This window comes from Talaromyces rugulosus, chromosome II (genome assembly GCF_013368755.1).
Source record: "Talaromyces rugulosus chromosome II, complete sequence".
Lineage (NCBI taxonomy): Eukaryota > Fungi > Ascomycota > Eurotiomycetes > Eurotiales > Trichocomaceae > Talaromyces > Talaromyces rugulosus.
Genome location: NC_049562.1, coordinates 6,840,719 through 6,856,017, shown reverse-complemented (window position 1 = coordinate 6,856,017; position 15,299 = coordinate 6,840,719). Strand labels below are relative to the sequence as shown.

The 15,299-nt window shown below is 36.7% G+C and overlaps 2 protein-coding genes across 2 annotated transcripts; one reads left to right on the top strand and one right to left on the bottom strand.

The window, feature by feature from the left end:
* Window positions 1-2,000: 2,000 nt before the first annotated feature.
* Window positions 2,001-2,421, top strand: TRUGW13939_04847 (uncharacterized protein; the record flags this gene model as incomplete). Its single annotated transcript, XM_035488013.1, has 2 exons — window positions 2,001-2,036; window positions 2,083-2,421. The coding sequence occupies 2 exons, from the start codon at window positions 2,001-2,003 to the stop codon at window positions 2,419-2,421; spliced, it is 375 nt and encodes a 124-aa protein (XP_035343906.1).
* Window positions 2,422-2,813: 392 nt separating this feature from the next.
* TRUGW13939_04846 (uncharacterized protein) lies at window positions 2,814-4,492 on the bottom strand (the record flags this gene model as incomplete). Its single annotated transcript, XM_035488012.1, has 2 exons — window positions 2,814-3,879; window positions 3,936-4,492. 2 exons carry the CDS (start codon window positions 4,490-4,492, stop codon window positions 2,814-2,816), a joined length of 1,623 nt encoding a protein of 540 aa, XP_035343905.1.
* Between the last annotated feature and the right edge of the window lie 10,807 nt (window positions 4,493-15,299).

Genomic DNA, 15,299 nt, shown 5'->3' with positions numbered 1-15,299 from the left:
TGAATTTCAAAAGGTTGATTTTTGATTTTCCCGGCGGGTTTCAAAGTTACTTAATTCCTTAATAGAAATTTTTAACCACTACTAAAGCAAGTCAGTACCTAGTTATCCCTAGCTTTTTAAAAAAACTCTTTGAATATACGCCTTCTTGTTTACTAAGCTATACTAGCTATGTTCATTATAGCTAGTGTTGCCTCAATCATTCTCACATTCATAATACTTCTCAACCTTAATCTAAAAGGCTTAGGGATTATAACTCTAAAAATACATCAAAGAATAAGCACTAAGAAATAAAGACTAAGTATTTAATAAAAGATTAGAATCACTATACCCAGCTTAGACCTTTAATTATTCAAGGATAGTCCTCTTAGCATTGGAATCCCTACTTTAATTGAGACTATTGATGCAGGTATGCCTATAGCTCTTAATAATATAGCTACCAGAGTTCAGAATACTGTTGGATTAGAAGCTTCTATAGCCTAAAATATAATTCAAAGTGCAGCTACTGTTGTTAGCTTAATTAAGCTAAGGAATATCTTAATCAACACAGAAAAGCTTTATTTAGGATTTAAAAACAGTAGAGTTGACTATCAGTGTCTATTGTTGAATATCTCTTCTATCTTACTAGAGAGCTTTTTAAGTATACTAGGGGAAAGCCTAGAGATACTGTAAACTATTTAGAATATATTGATATTAGCTATCCTAGGAACTATATAGCACTCCCTTATTGCTGGAATAGCCCTAGTGATCTCCTTTACTGCCTTACTATTCTTCCACAAGTCCACTCAAAGTCTATAGCAAAGAACAGTTATGATCCTAGTAAGCCTGGCATATCTGATAATCCTGTTTGCTATATCAACTGCTATTGTCTGTATAGTACTATCAAAATTTAAATAGTCTATCCGCGACCATTTATTACAATTTTTTACCACAGAAAATAATAGTGTTGGAAATTACTATATGGCGGCACTAATGTGTGCAATAGTGATGATAGTCGCCAGTATCGCCATAATTTTGATGTGAATCGCTACCTACCTGTTCTCTATGGATGCAGGCTGTATACAGTAGGTTGCACATTCAGCTTGACAAAAACAAAACTGACTGGCGTTCTACATTTCTGCCAAGAAACGCCAGCATATAAATGGTTAGTTCCAGAATAATTCTACGTTCTGTAATTTTGCTTTCGCTGTATTGGACAGTTATGAAAAACATACACATGTAAATTACTCGTATTAATTTCTAGCACCTATGACTTACTCTTTCTATCGCCCAGTCGCGTAATCTCCAACACAGCCTTTGGGAACACTAGCGATAGAAGCGGAATATTGGGTTGGACAAATTTTGTAAAAGTATTCCGTTGTTGGATGAAGTCCCCGCATATATACCTACCGACTGATCTACACCTATAACTTTGAATCTGATAGATATTATTTTAAATACAGTTATAATTAGTAAGTTTTTTTTTACTCAAGATAGTTTATATAATAAGCTTGACATACGTCCTGCTAAATCGTCATAAGAGTTCATACAAATTGCCACACCCAAGAAGTGATGCAACAATTACATTACATAGAACCTTCTTTTATACATATGTGCAAAACCATTGTATTTTAACCAATATATATACGTCATAGAGCACAAGAGGGAAAAATATTTCATTATTTCGCGTCTTCATGTTCCAGTCCCAAAGGCTAGTAAATGCTTATTCGAGGCTACTAATGCTGCTGATTGTTGAAATTTATTCCTATTAGTAAAGTCTGCTAAGTTAAAACTAGGTGTCATCAAAGAAAAGTATTATAATAATATCAATCAGGTTAAAACGCGTTGTGCATGGTGTGTATATATAAATTAAATTCTATGTGGCGTAATTGTTGCGTCATTGACTATGGGTGGCAATTATCTTCGATTAGAATGGATATTGTGCTTGTAAACGGAAAATTATTAAAAATACATACCATATTCCCTAACCTTATAGAAACACCGTGATATTAATATATATTATAATGGAGCCAGAGGCGAATAAAAAATTTGATCCTGAAGTAAAGCCAAATTCAAGTTGAAGTGAACTATGCTGACAATTTCTAGCTACTTTCTGAATCCGAGAGGCGCATCTTCCAAATCTATGGACGGGTGCGTGGCGGTCAAATGAAGGAGCGAAAGTACTTTGATTCTGGTGATTTCGCACTTTCTGCAGCTGGTAGGGAGACCGATAATGGCGCAATAAAAACTGGGGTGGATTATCCACGGCGTGAGAGTATTTCACGTCCTCATGCTCCAGTTCCCAAGTCTAGTAATGTCAATGACGATGCCAATGAGAAACCTCATGACCAAACGAGGGGTGATGCGGAAATGGTAGATACCCCTCTCCACCAACATACCGAGTCGAATGAGAAAACCAAACGCATTTATGAGTCTACTACGTAAATTGGAAATATTTTCAATATTCAGCATAACAAGATTGATTTGAAACTTCGATCTGTGTTTTGATTTGGACGAATTTTCAGCATTTACTATGTATTCCCAGGTATTTTGAAACCAGGCAGATTCCTGAGTCTTATGCGACTCCGAAAATATGTTGCTCATTGATCATTTAAATGCCCAATGAGATATTTTAAGCTGTTCAAACATGGAATGCGAATTACGATAGACGATTCCAGAAGTATGGGCCAATTTGGCAGTTTAGTTCTACGTACTATATCGAAAGGTGGATTACAGTATCCATAAAGACATAGACATACAAGTATTCTTCGTCTGACAATTTGATGATTATACTCTCAATGTAGGAGTGCATCTTGTAAACACTTTTGTCTGAGCCGCTATCTCCAGAAATATGAGAAAGGAGTATGGAAAGCTCTTCGTCTCATTGGCGGTCCCTCAATACCCATCAATCGGCTTAATGCTAATTGAGCCCCTCGCACACTGTAATCCAGGCTGACAGTAGTCTCATCTGCTATCTCCACAAATTGGCCAACTATGGCCAGATTTGTTACATTTTCTGGTGTCACATCAGGGCGATCTGTACTATTCCGAGGTAGCAGTGCCGCCGCCATGCGTGGCATCACACATGGAATTGTGATGGAGTTGCTCAAGATTGGTTCCATGGGGAAGTCAAGATGCCATAGCAATTCGGCCATTATTTCTTTACCATTGCAAAGAGTCATTGGCATTTTCACGAAGTTGCCTTCTTGGCTTGGGTAGAGGCCATAGCCCCACAACACGTCTATGTTGTTAGGTTGATTGGAAAAGAATGGTTGGTGAGGTATACACAAGCTGATCATCCAGTTGCTATGCTTGAGAGATACTAAACTCCCTGAACCAGGCCTGCCATTTGTCAATTCAAGGAAACGGTTAAAGAAGCCAGCAGCATCGTTGAGTGTAACAGTAAAGGTCACCAGTCTGGACTCACTAACGTGAGTGCAGAACTTATATGGATTACCAAATTTTGGATTCTTCGTCCCCAAGTCTAGCCACAGGGACCAGTTCTCATCGAGCTCATTCACAGCTTCCATGGAAGGTGGCAGGGCCGGTACTGTGTTGGAGCCACTTGACGAGCCGGATGTAACAGATCCGATAGAGACAATAACAATGTCGTTAGTACAGACATTGATTATCTCCTCGGAGTTATTTTGCACTATGTTTATTGCTGCGACTGATTCGATATCATTGTCTGAAATGGTTACAATATCCGTGACTTTGATGCGGAATCGGAAATCCACCCCTTTATTTTGAAGAAACCGAACGATTGGAACGATGATAGATTCATATTGGTTGTATCGGGTACAATCTAGTATTTTCTTGGTGTTTAGGCTTCGAAACTCATAAGAGTACCTTCGAAGACATCGACGAAATTCGGCAGCAGAGTGCCATGGCTGAAAGTTAAATCTGCTAAGCCTCAGCAATTGTGCGATAACCCTGAAATGTTGGGGCAGATGGCGCACAGAGTAGATAGAACAATCCAGAATGTGCCGTTGAAAAACCTTCTGTTAAATAACTCATCGATTCGTTTTCGACCGAGGGTTTGCTCGGATTTCAACATGAGCAGCAATAAATCCATTCGATCTTTGAGTCCTATGCCGAATTTCGAAGCCTCCATTTTCTCCAGCCTGTTGTCCCCTCGGATCAGGACGTGCGTGCCCGGAGAGTCTTGAAAGGGCATCTCAACATTGAACTTCTTAATCTCCTCTAATATTGTTACATTAGAGTTAGTTGCGGATGGTACCAAGTTGAGTAGCCTTTCCATGCAAGCGTCGTTATAAGTCGGCATGCATCCAGCTCGATAATTATAGCCAGTCACTGGATCACCAGCACTGATGATGCCGTCTCCAGGTATATCGTGGGATTCTAGGATATGGATCTGAGATGCAGGCACTTTCGCATCACAAATCAAGTGAACTGCCGATGCCAATGACGCAATACTGCTTCCCAGTATCCAAGCGTTGACCTTTTTAGGCGATTGATGGCCTGGAGCGAGTACAGGTTGCTGCTGACGAATCATTGATGTATGAAGTATTTTTCGAATCAAGGCTCTGTATATTTTGCGTTATGATAGCCTGACTTTGGCAGTCGCTCTTCTGGGGTAGCAGGTTGGGGTGGGAATGGGGGGTGGAATTCTTTGTACGGAAAGAGAGGATCATGGCGCTCTGTCCAACACTAAGACAAGAAAGGAAATATGCTGAATCGGCGCTTCTTCGTTGACTGGTAGCTACTGTAACGACCCCTATGATACCCTATACCATTTAACTACTGAGGTTTTAAACATATATTGTACGGACTATCTTGCTATTTTTATTTGTTTTATTATAGCCGAGTTAACAGACGAAATAGAAATCTACATGTTAGTCTCTGCACGAGGGCTGCAGCTAACAGGCCAAGAAGAATTACTAGTAGCTGCATGAGTTATGCACTTCTCCACCCACCGCCAGTACTCCGTACTTGAGAGCACTAGCTGGCCTGTGTATGACTTGCCTAAAAGCTAGTATTTCAACTTGATGTTAAATAGAGAACATATGATGCTTCCCACCTGACAGATTGCCAGGTCTACAAGGCACATCCGAACACGTGTTGAGATATATGTCGAACATTTTATTATATACCTGTATTGTAAAATAAAATTTGTAATAAGACCGTATAGTATTATTCCCGTATTAACATTATTCCGGGGCTAGCCTATATTTGCTCTAGCGTATATTGGCTCCCATTCACAGGCCAGAGCAATGATTATTTGATTGTCAAGCTAATTATGCAACCTACTGTAAAACCCCACGTTATTACTTGAAGCTTGATCGGATGGACACGTTTTTAGTTTTTCCTCGTCAAAACATCTTGCTACTGTCTAGTTCGGTAAATCATAACTCGGTGTTCATTTTGTTTTAAGTTCTATTTCGTGACACTTCTCATTTCATAATAGTTTTCGTTTCCACATTTAGCTCTAAGACAGTTCAATGAAATATCTTGACATTGATATCCTTCTCGATTATTGACTGCCTGTATGGCTGTAAGCTTAAAATCTTATTAATATATAAGAGTAACAACCACTCTAAAAATGACACCTATGAGGTACAGCTGTTGAAAACCAGTACTAGATCCAACTAAAATTTCATAGCATCTTATGTAGCTATCCACAATGAGTGGTAATATGGAGTGATATAAGGTAATAAATATTTCCACATATACCCCCTTACTTGGCTGTTAACTAGGAGATAACTTGCAAGAGCTCTCACCGGAAATATCTCCATTTTATCTAGTCTAGGCCCTACTGAACTACAGGAAACATTAGATTAAGTAAAGCTTCTTCTTCTATTAAATTTCTTGATGTGTAATAAACAACAAAATCAAATCAATATTTGTTAGATAGGGCATAGGACCTATTTCCAAACAGTTCTTCAAGGCATGGATGGTGTTAATAATGATTGGGCTATTTGCTGATACCCAAAACAGACATATCCTATATAATAAATCCGGTTGTGATATAGGATATCTCTGGCCTAGGCTATTTATAATCACACCTTAGTTGTCAAAATGGCCCATGCCGCCACGTTGACTACTTAGATCGGTCTCATTTCTATATGGATCAGGATATCGCTGATTCAACTTTACGAAACTGCTTTGATGTGGAATTCGAGAGCGTCATCGATTGGGATCAATAGGTTAATGACTTGGTAGAGAAATAGAATCCCTTGAAAAATATCCTCTACCCCTAAGATATATTATGTTTTAAAGCCTAAGTTTCTATCTAGAAATTTCTTGTTATATTCCTCAGGATTACGATCATTATAGTACAAAACACCCCCTTGGTACGGAATAATTTTAATTCCTAAAGCACGTAACTATTGTCACAATGAAATAATAAGGTTTGCAGCTCTGCCTAATGTAGAAGGAACATTATATCAGGTTGAGACTTTAAGACACAAAGACATTCATGCACAGTGGAAAGCAATACCTATCTATCAATCACTATTCTATATGGATAGTAATCTCTTGTATTCTTATAATACTGTTTGATATCTAGTCATAATCTATAGAGGGCCACTAGCCGGTACTCGCGCCAACAGTAATCTCCTATTGCGGACAACAGTGTAATGATAATAACTGGAGCTCAAAGTAGCCCAATCTATAGATATTACGAATCAAATATGATTTCCTTTTCTGGAATGCCTTATCCACTAGAAGAATGATTGTAGGAATGCATCTAGTAATGATAATAGTATTAGACTCGACACTATATTCCTTTAACTCAATATTTTGTCACTAGTTAAATACTATATACTTTGTCTATATGACAAGATCTACGGTACTATCTATATGGTTTTAGTATCCTTAGGGGTATTTAGTGGCTTGTTTATATGTGGAGTCCGACTTATCTGCTAGTCTAGGAATACAGGTGCATTTGTATACAGCCACCACAGTGGCACTAGACATCTAATTAGCAGTCGAAACATGGGATTATGCCAGACTTACCAAGCTTTAAGAGAAAAAGCTATAATTAAGCTAATTTTTTTCTTCTATATTATTTGCAGTTTCTATATTATGACACTAGAGTATACCACCAGGAATAAGTCTAAGAAAGCTAACAATGCTAGTTACTATCAGAATAGATACTAGCTCTGTAGAAGTCTATTTACCTCCTGCAAAAAGAGAGTAGTTGATAAGAATCCATAGACTCTAATATCATGCGCTGTTCAAGTTTAAGGTTTATAGCGCTTTAATTAGAGAATATTACGCATAAATAATAATAATACACCCTAAAATGATGATGTAACTCCCTTCTACAAATAACTATAGAAAGATTTTCCTAGGTCTTGATAAATTGAAAAAGTGGATTAAAAGAGCTACCATACCTAGTTTAAAGACAATGAATAACAGGATCCCCAGTGTAAACCCTACTGTATTAAGTATGGCAGCTGTCTTAAATTAATCATATATCAGAGTCTCAGAGTATTAGCCACTACTATAGCGCACCACAGAGGTGGTCAGGCCAACAAATACCAGTCCCAATATCTAGAAAAATTAGCTCCGTAGCCTCTATATAACAGGGCCTAGAGGAGACCAGCTATTGACAGGCTAATTAAGTAGTCATCCAGTCCTAATTTTTTTAAAATCTTTCCTTGTGTATAGATCCTTGCAACTATAAACACTAAAACAGTAGATATGGTTGCCCACATCACACTAAGAATAGTAGGCCCTTTATTTTACAGCTCCATGACTCGTAAATTATCATAATATAGAGATACAGAAGAGTAAAAAACCATCTTGCATCTATCAAGTCCCCCGGCGCTATATATAGTAAACCTGAGATTAACCTACCCATTTCTCCCTACCAACTGGGATTTGCTTCTCTGTTAGTTATAACAACCGGATAGAAACACTAATAGAACAAAATTAACACACAAGCTCGCATGGATGCTCAATTGGAACCTCAGTCTGAGTGCCTATAATAAGAACCCTACTTCCCTGCTCTGTATACGAGGGTATATAATCACTGTTTGATCTTCTCATTTCTATTCCTAAATATGGCATACTCCGTTAAGCAACACCTCTTTGATATAGATAACATAGCCACCACCACTTATGATATAGGCAGTATATTAGGTCTTCTTAAAGAAATACTGGCCCTTAATAATAATATAGAATTAAAAGAAGAGAATCAGCTACAGATACTCTAAATTATCTAGACTCTTATCAGAGCACTTAAAACTCTATAAAAAACAGTTCTAAGACTATATTGGGCAGAGATAAGATATACATCCTTGTCTACCTAAAACCGTTTGATTAATATCTTAAAGCTAACTCTTTATAGTGTAATTATCATGGCTATTGATATAGGCTTATTCTATTATATAAATCGCTGCCCAGATCTCTCAATGACCACAAAGAACTTGTTGGAGTTTACTAATGTAGATCCTGCACTGCTCAGTATATGCCTTTAATATCCTCTATTCTTTTTCTATTCTAATAGGGCAAGATTGAATTATGAAACATCTTGCTACTATAAGAATTATTCAGGAATATGGTCCTAATAAATATTTACTAAACAAACTATCTAGAATATTGTTAATAGACAAATATGTGAACAGATTCCTCTGTATGTATATACTCAACCTTAACTATAATATAGATTCTGATATTTCCTAGGGCTAAGGGTGCCATAAAGATAATCTATTATCTTCCTAACTACTTTTAAAAGGTAGGCTATATAAATCTTAATAATCTTATTAATAGTCTATTTTAGTCTGTCTATAAAACTTCTAAATATTGGTTTATATGGTTATTGTAATATCTAAGAATCTCTTAATAATTTAACAGTTATATAAGCGTATATTATTAAAGATGTCCTAGTTGGATAGATAATGGTTTCTTTTCTATCTACTCAGTGTTAATGACTGGCGTTTATATGGATACAGAGTCGATATTTCTGGTAGATGTTGGTAGTGGATTAGATTATAATTTTATAGAATTTTCTTAAAAATACCTCTCTATACCCAGCTGATTAATTTTATAGAATAAACAAAACGTTATTGCTTAGATTTAAGGAGAGCTAGGGGAGATTAAAGCTATAGCCTATAATTTCTTTATTAAATAGCCTATCTTAGGCACTAGAATATATTATCTACACTCTATCTTTTATAATTAGCTAGATAATGAGTGTCTCTGCATTTTGTCCTGTATTATAGGGTCTATAAAACGAGATTATAGCAAATTACTTATTAATAAGAATATTATCCTGGAATAAAGAGCCAACTAATAGATTACTAGTCTTGATCTTATACTTATGGCCTTGGTTTTCTTAAGAGAGTGAAGAGAATACAAATGGCGGCAGCTTCTTATTGAAGCTGGGTTCTGAATTATTTACATCTAGATGCAGTCCACTGACGTAGAAAGTTTAATTGAGTATAAGTTGATTTAATAGAATAGGATATATTTATTAGAAATTCCTAGTTCAACATATAATACTGAATCTTACTCTTAAATTTTTTACTTTTATTTTTTTTTTACTTTTTCTTCTCTATTCCTATAACTCTAGTAATTATGATACAATTTCTAGTATCTCCTTTTATATTATATTATTTATTATTTTACTTATTCTATATTTATTCATTTTTGTACTCTAGATTTCTTCATATAGCTTATATAAATCATTAGTTATAACTACTCTGTGTTTAATAAAACACTAAAATAATGTTAGGGTCCTAGCCCCTGGGATACTCAGGCTTCGCTCTCGTAGAATAACCGCACCTGGTCCGCACCTGATCCGCTATAGAAGAACTCCCTGACGCTACACCAGATTCGCTAGGGCGCCCTCAAGACCCACACTCACCTGTATCGACAATGCGAACCCCTGCAAACCTTTTCCTTCTCTTTCTCACGTTCGAATCTACTCAATTCCTGGACCTACATTAGGCCAGTAAGACGGGACCTAGCCCGTAACATTAGATTCGAACGTCGTTCACCTCCCCTATTTAAAGGGTCGAGAACGCGCTGCTCCCTTTACCCGAAGGGTTGAGGCTATATGATTGCTCCTTGTTTGTTCGAGTTGAGCCTCTGAGAACCGTACCGACTCTTCTTATTTGGAGGATTGAATTACTATATCGCCACTTCTTGACAACCGAGTTGAGCATTAAGAAAATTCCTTATTATAATGAATAGCCCACTGAGAGATGGCCTGAACCGAATGGGTACACCTTTAGAACTGAACCAGCTGTTATTGGAATAAATGCAGCGAATAGAACTTCTTCTGATGAATATATCCGCTTGCCTATTGCATGTCAAAGGACAGGTTAGCAATACAACCGAACTACCTATGCCCGAGGTCTCTACTGATGCCATACCATCGGTAACCCCTATGTACAGTGCGAACAAACCGCGTCACTCCCTTGACTATCCCGATAAATATGACGACTGTGATCATTTAAAATATATACAGTTCGTGGCAATCCTATATGCAAAATTGATGGTTGATGTACCAGCGATTAGAGGACTATACAAGTAATTGTGGTACGCCTATAGACGGTTGGCAGGAAAGGTCCAGACGAAGGTCTACCCCTGGATATGGCTTTATAGGAATATAAATACAGTCACTTTTACTACATTAGAAGCTTTCTTTGCATACTTTAATGTGCTGTTTGAAGATCATCAACTTGTAAAGAAAGCGAACCTTGAACTTAACTATATATAATAGGGACGCATCTTTTTCTAGGACTTTATTAGTGAATTTAAATAGATATTACTTCTTGTAGGAGATTAATCATAGACTGATGACGTAAAAATCTCACAGCTGAAAACTGTGATTAACCAAGAAATAAGGTATGCAACTATTGGAAGCGATATGCTGAAGTAATATAAAGCTTTCTGCAAACGTTTACATTAAATAGCGAATGATTTTGAAGAGTTAAAAAGGATTAATAACCTCTAGTCTTGATACAAGTAGAACACTCCCTATCCATTTACAAAAGGAACCTTTCCCAACAGAGGACAGCCCTAAGTCATGGACTAGACACCTACAGGCCTGCCAATCAATATTGTTAGGATGGACAACTGTTTCTAATACAGAAAACCAGGCCACATTGTCTAATACTGTCCTGAATCTGCGCTACTCCATTGGGCGCCATCTCCAAGGAACTGTGGCAAGAAGAAACACGACAAGCCTATGAGGATATCCAATACCAAAGTAAAGAAGAATGAGACCAAATCTGATATAGGTTTAGATAGCATATCAGAATCAAAAGAGTAGCTTCTGCATAAAGTTATCCGCAGGAGCTGAAATACAAAACAGCTTATGACTTTAACAATTTTAAAAAGATGGTTGGAAGGTTTGATAGATCTCTATTTAATATAGACACATGGTTAGACCGTAGAACCAATGCCAATGCTTTAATTGATAGTGGGTGTCTTATCTACAGGATCATTAAAGAGACCTTCATTTGAAAGAAAAAGCTGAATTATAGCACTATCAAATCTAAACCTATTAAGGGATATAATGGTTCAGCACCTCAATACATCAAGGAAATTGCATGTGTGACACTAGATATCAGGGGAAATATACAAGAGAAAGCCTACTTCTATGTGGTTCTGAAGTGCGAATACGATATGATATTAGGTCTCCTATAGATGGAACACCAACATGTGAAAATTAACGCCGCTGGAGGCCGACTAGAATTTAGAAACAGAATATCTGTCAATAAAAAGAATCTATTATGATCTAAGTATTCTTCCTAATAGATTAATATAGCTGTAGTGAACGCTTTGAAAAGAATATAAAGCAAGAAAAAGGAGATCGATATATTTGCAGTCTCTATATAGGATATTAAGAAGGCTTTAGCCCTGAAATCACAGACAGACCCAGGGAATAAACTATCTAAGCATTACCACGAGTTCCTAGAATTATTCGACCTAAAGAAAGCTGATAAGCTATCACTGTTATATCTGAATATTGACTATCAGATTAAACTAATTGACACCGACGCGAAGAGGCACAAGCTAGAGATATTATAAGGTCTTCTCTATAACATGTTACGGGAAGAACTGCTGGTTCTATAGAAAACTCTTTATAATTTACTGTTGAAAGACTTTATATGTGTAAGCAACTCGCCCGCTGCAGCGCCGGTACTATTTGTAAGGAAATCTAGAGGAGGACTGCGCTTCTGTATAGATTATTAGGCGCTCAATGTTATAATAAAAAGGGACTGATATCTACTACTATTAATATATAAGACCCTACAACGAATATCTAAAGCTTAATAGTTTATAAAGCTTGATATTATAGTGGCTTTCTATAAGATACGTATTGCTAAAGGAGACGAGTGGAAAATAGTTTTTTGAACTAGGTTTGGACTTTATAAATAGCTAGTAATACTTTTCGGCCTTACTAATATGCCGAGCATGTTTTAATGATATATTAATTAGACTCTTTGTGAGTTCCTAGACGACTTTGTATCTATTTATCTAGACGATGTATTTATCTTTATAGAAGGCAGCTATGTATACTATTAGAAATAGATAATAAAGATACTAGAACATTTACACACTACAGGACTATAGTTAGATATTAATAAATACAAGTTCGAGGTACAAACAATAAAATATCTTGGATTTATATTAGAAGCTAGAAAAGGGATTTAAATAGACCCTGTGAAAGTCTCTGCTATTTTAGAATGAAAAGCCTTAATATATATGAAAGATGTGTGATCGTTTCTAGGGTTTGTAAATTTCTACCAACAGTTTATTCAAGGGTATTCTGATATAATCCACTCACTGACAGAACTAATTAAAAAAAGAACTATTTTTATTTAGACTAAGGCCGCTAATAAAGCCTTCAAACAACTAAAACAAATATTTATAAGCGACCCAATACTAATATAATTCAACTTTAATTAGGATATAATCGTGGAAGCCAACTCTTCAGAATATGTTATAGGGGGGATATTATTATAATACAATAACAAAGGACTTCTGTAAACCTGCGCCTACTTCTTCTAAAAGTGCACATCTGCGGAATACAATTACGAGATCCACGATAAGGAGCTATTAGCGATAATAATGTGTCTGAAGCAATGGGAACCTAAACTAATTAGTACTAAGAAGTTTACTATTCTAACTGACTATTAGAATCTTAAATACTTCATGCAGCTCTAACAGTTGAATAAAAGATAAATGAGATGGGCTGATATACTCTCACACTTCAATTATAAGCTTTAGTACCGGCCAGGACGACTAGCTGCCAGACTTGATGCACTATTATGACGCTCACAAGATATACCTAATAGGATTGATAATAAACATCTAGCATACCAAAATAAGCGTCTTATCAACCCTAACAAGGTATAGAGAGACTATCCAGAATAACTTCCCCAGGATTGCTTATCAAACACCATATCTGAACCCCACATCTACGCTACCTACATAGAGTACTCAATATTAATTAAAGAACAATGGCGACTAGCTGAAGCTAAGGATAAGAATTATAAACAAATTAAAGAGGCTATATGCCAGAAGCTTCTGCAGTTTCCTTAAAACTTACAACTTTGTACCATAGTATCCGAATATATAATTGATACAGTAGACTAATTACTATTTCAAAACTGATAATAGGTATCAGATAGCGAACCACTATGCATTCGTATTATATAAGAGATGTATGACTCCTATCTCACCAGACACCTAGGCCGAAACATGACCTATGCCATCATGGTCTGACAACTATATTGGCTGAACCTATCTGATGATGTCTGAAGGTTCGTAGATAACTATAACAAATATGGTATGAATACTATATAGAGATAACACCGACAAGGATTATTAAAACCGCTCTCTATCCCCTCGCGAATATAGCAAGATATTAGTATAGATTTTATAAAGAAACTCCCAATATCCAATGGGAATATAAATCTCATAGTGATCATTAACCAACTAGAAAAAGGGATTATATTGGTACCATGCAAACACATAGATACCAAGACAGTGATATCAACATTTGTTGACCAATTCATACGTGAACATAGGCTACCTAACAGCATTATATCAGATTAGAACACATAATTTATTAATAACCTTTAGAAAGGCATGTACAAACATCTAAAGATCACAAGACAATTATCAACCACACATTACCCCCAAACTAATAGACAGACGAAGCGTGCTAACTCTATGATAAAAGAATACCTGTGGAACTTCTATACCTACCTCTAAACCAACTAGAGCTCACTAACCATAACTATATAACTCGTAATAAACAGGCACGACGCTACTATAACTAGTATCAGCCTTTTCTTTCTAACCTATAGATATAACGTCGAACCACTCTAGTTAGATAAAGCTACCCCTATATCTAAATAGCAAAGACCCACTATCAAACATATAAACAATATAGTTACTAAGCTACGACAGGCCTTTTATATAGCGCAGACTAAGCTTGTCACAATACAGCAGTAAATAGAAGATAGTACGAATCATTACCAAGAGACTCCTCTAGAGTATAAAATAGGACAGAAGGTATAGTTAGACCTTTAAAACATTCAGACCGAACGACCTTTGAAAAAGCTGGACATCCAACATGCGAAATATACTATACTAGAGAAAGTAGGATCCCACACATACTGACTCAATATCCCCAGAACTATTCATAATGTTTTTCATACAACGCTCCTCTATCCTACAGACACACGTCCACTTCTTTTACAGACCCAACACGATTACCAACCACCAGCACACCTAGTAGAAGGCAATGAAGAGTATCTAGTCAATAGCATACTCAATAAACAGACCATACATCAGGGCCGTGGACACATAAAATAATACCTTATCCATTGGACCAGATATACGCGATCTACATAGAAACCCACTCAGTCCATAGAAGACACTAAAGCACTTAACCACTGGCTCCAACACCACAACGCCCCTACCAAAGGGGGGAAATAATATTAGAGTCCTAGCCCCTGGGATACTTAGGCTTCGCTCTTATAGAATAACCGCACCTGGTCCGCACCTGATCCGCTATAGAAGAACCCCCTGACGCTACATCAGATTCACTAGGGCGCCCTCAAGACCCATACTCACCTGTATTGACAATGCGAACCCCTGCGAACCTTTTCCTTCTCTTTCTCACGTTCGAATCTACTCAATTCCTGGACCTACATTAGGCCAGTAAGACGGGACCTAGCCCGTAACAAATAACCTGTATTTAATAATAATTACTAACCAGTAACTGACAACCAATTTGCAACTAGTGATCAATTAACCATGAATAACTGATCTGTAAGTAATAATTAATCTAAAACTATAAACCTATCTGTTACTAGTTCTATATAATA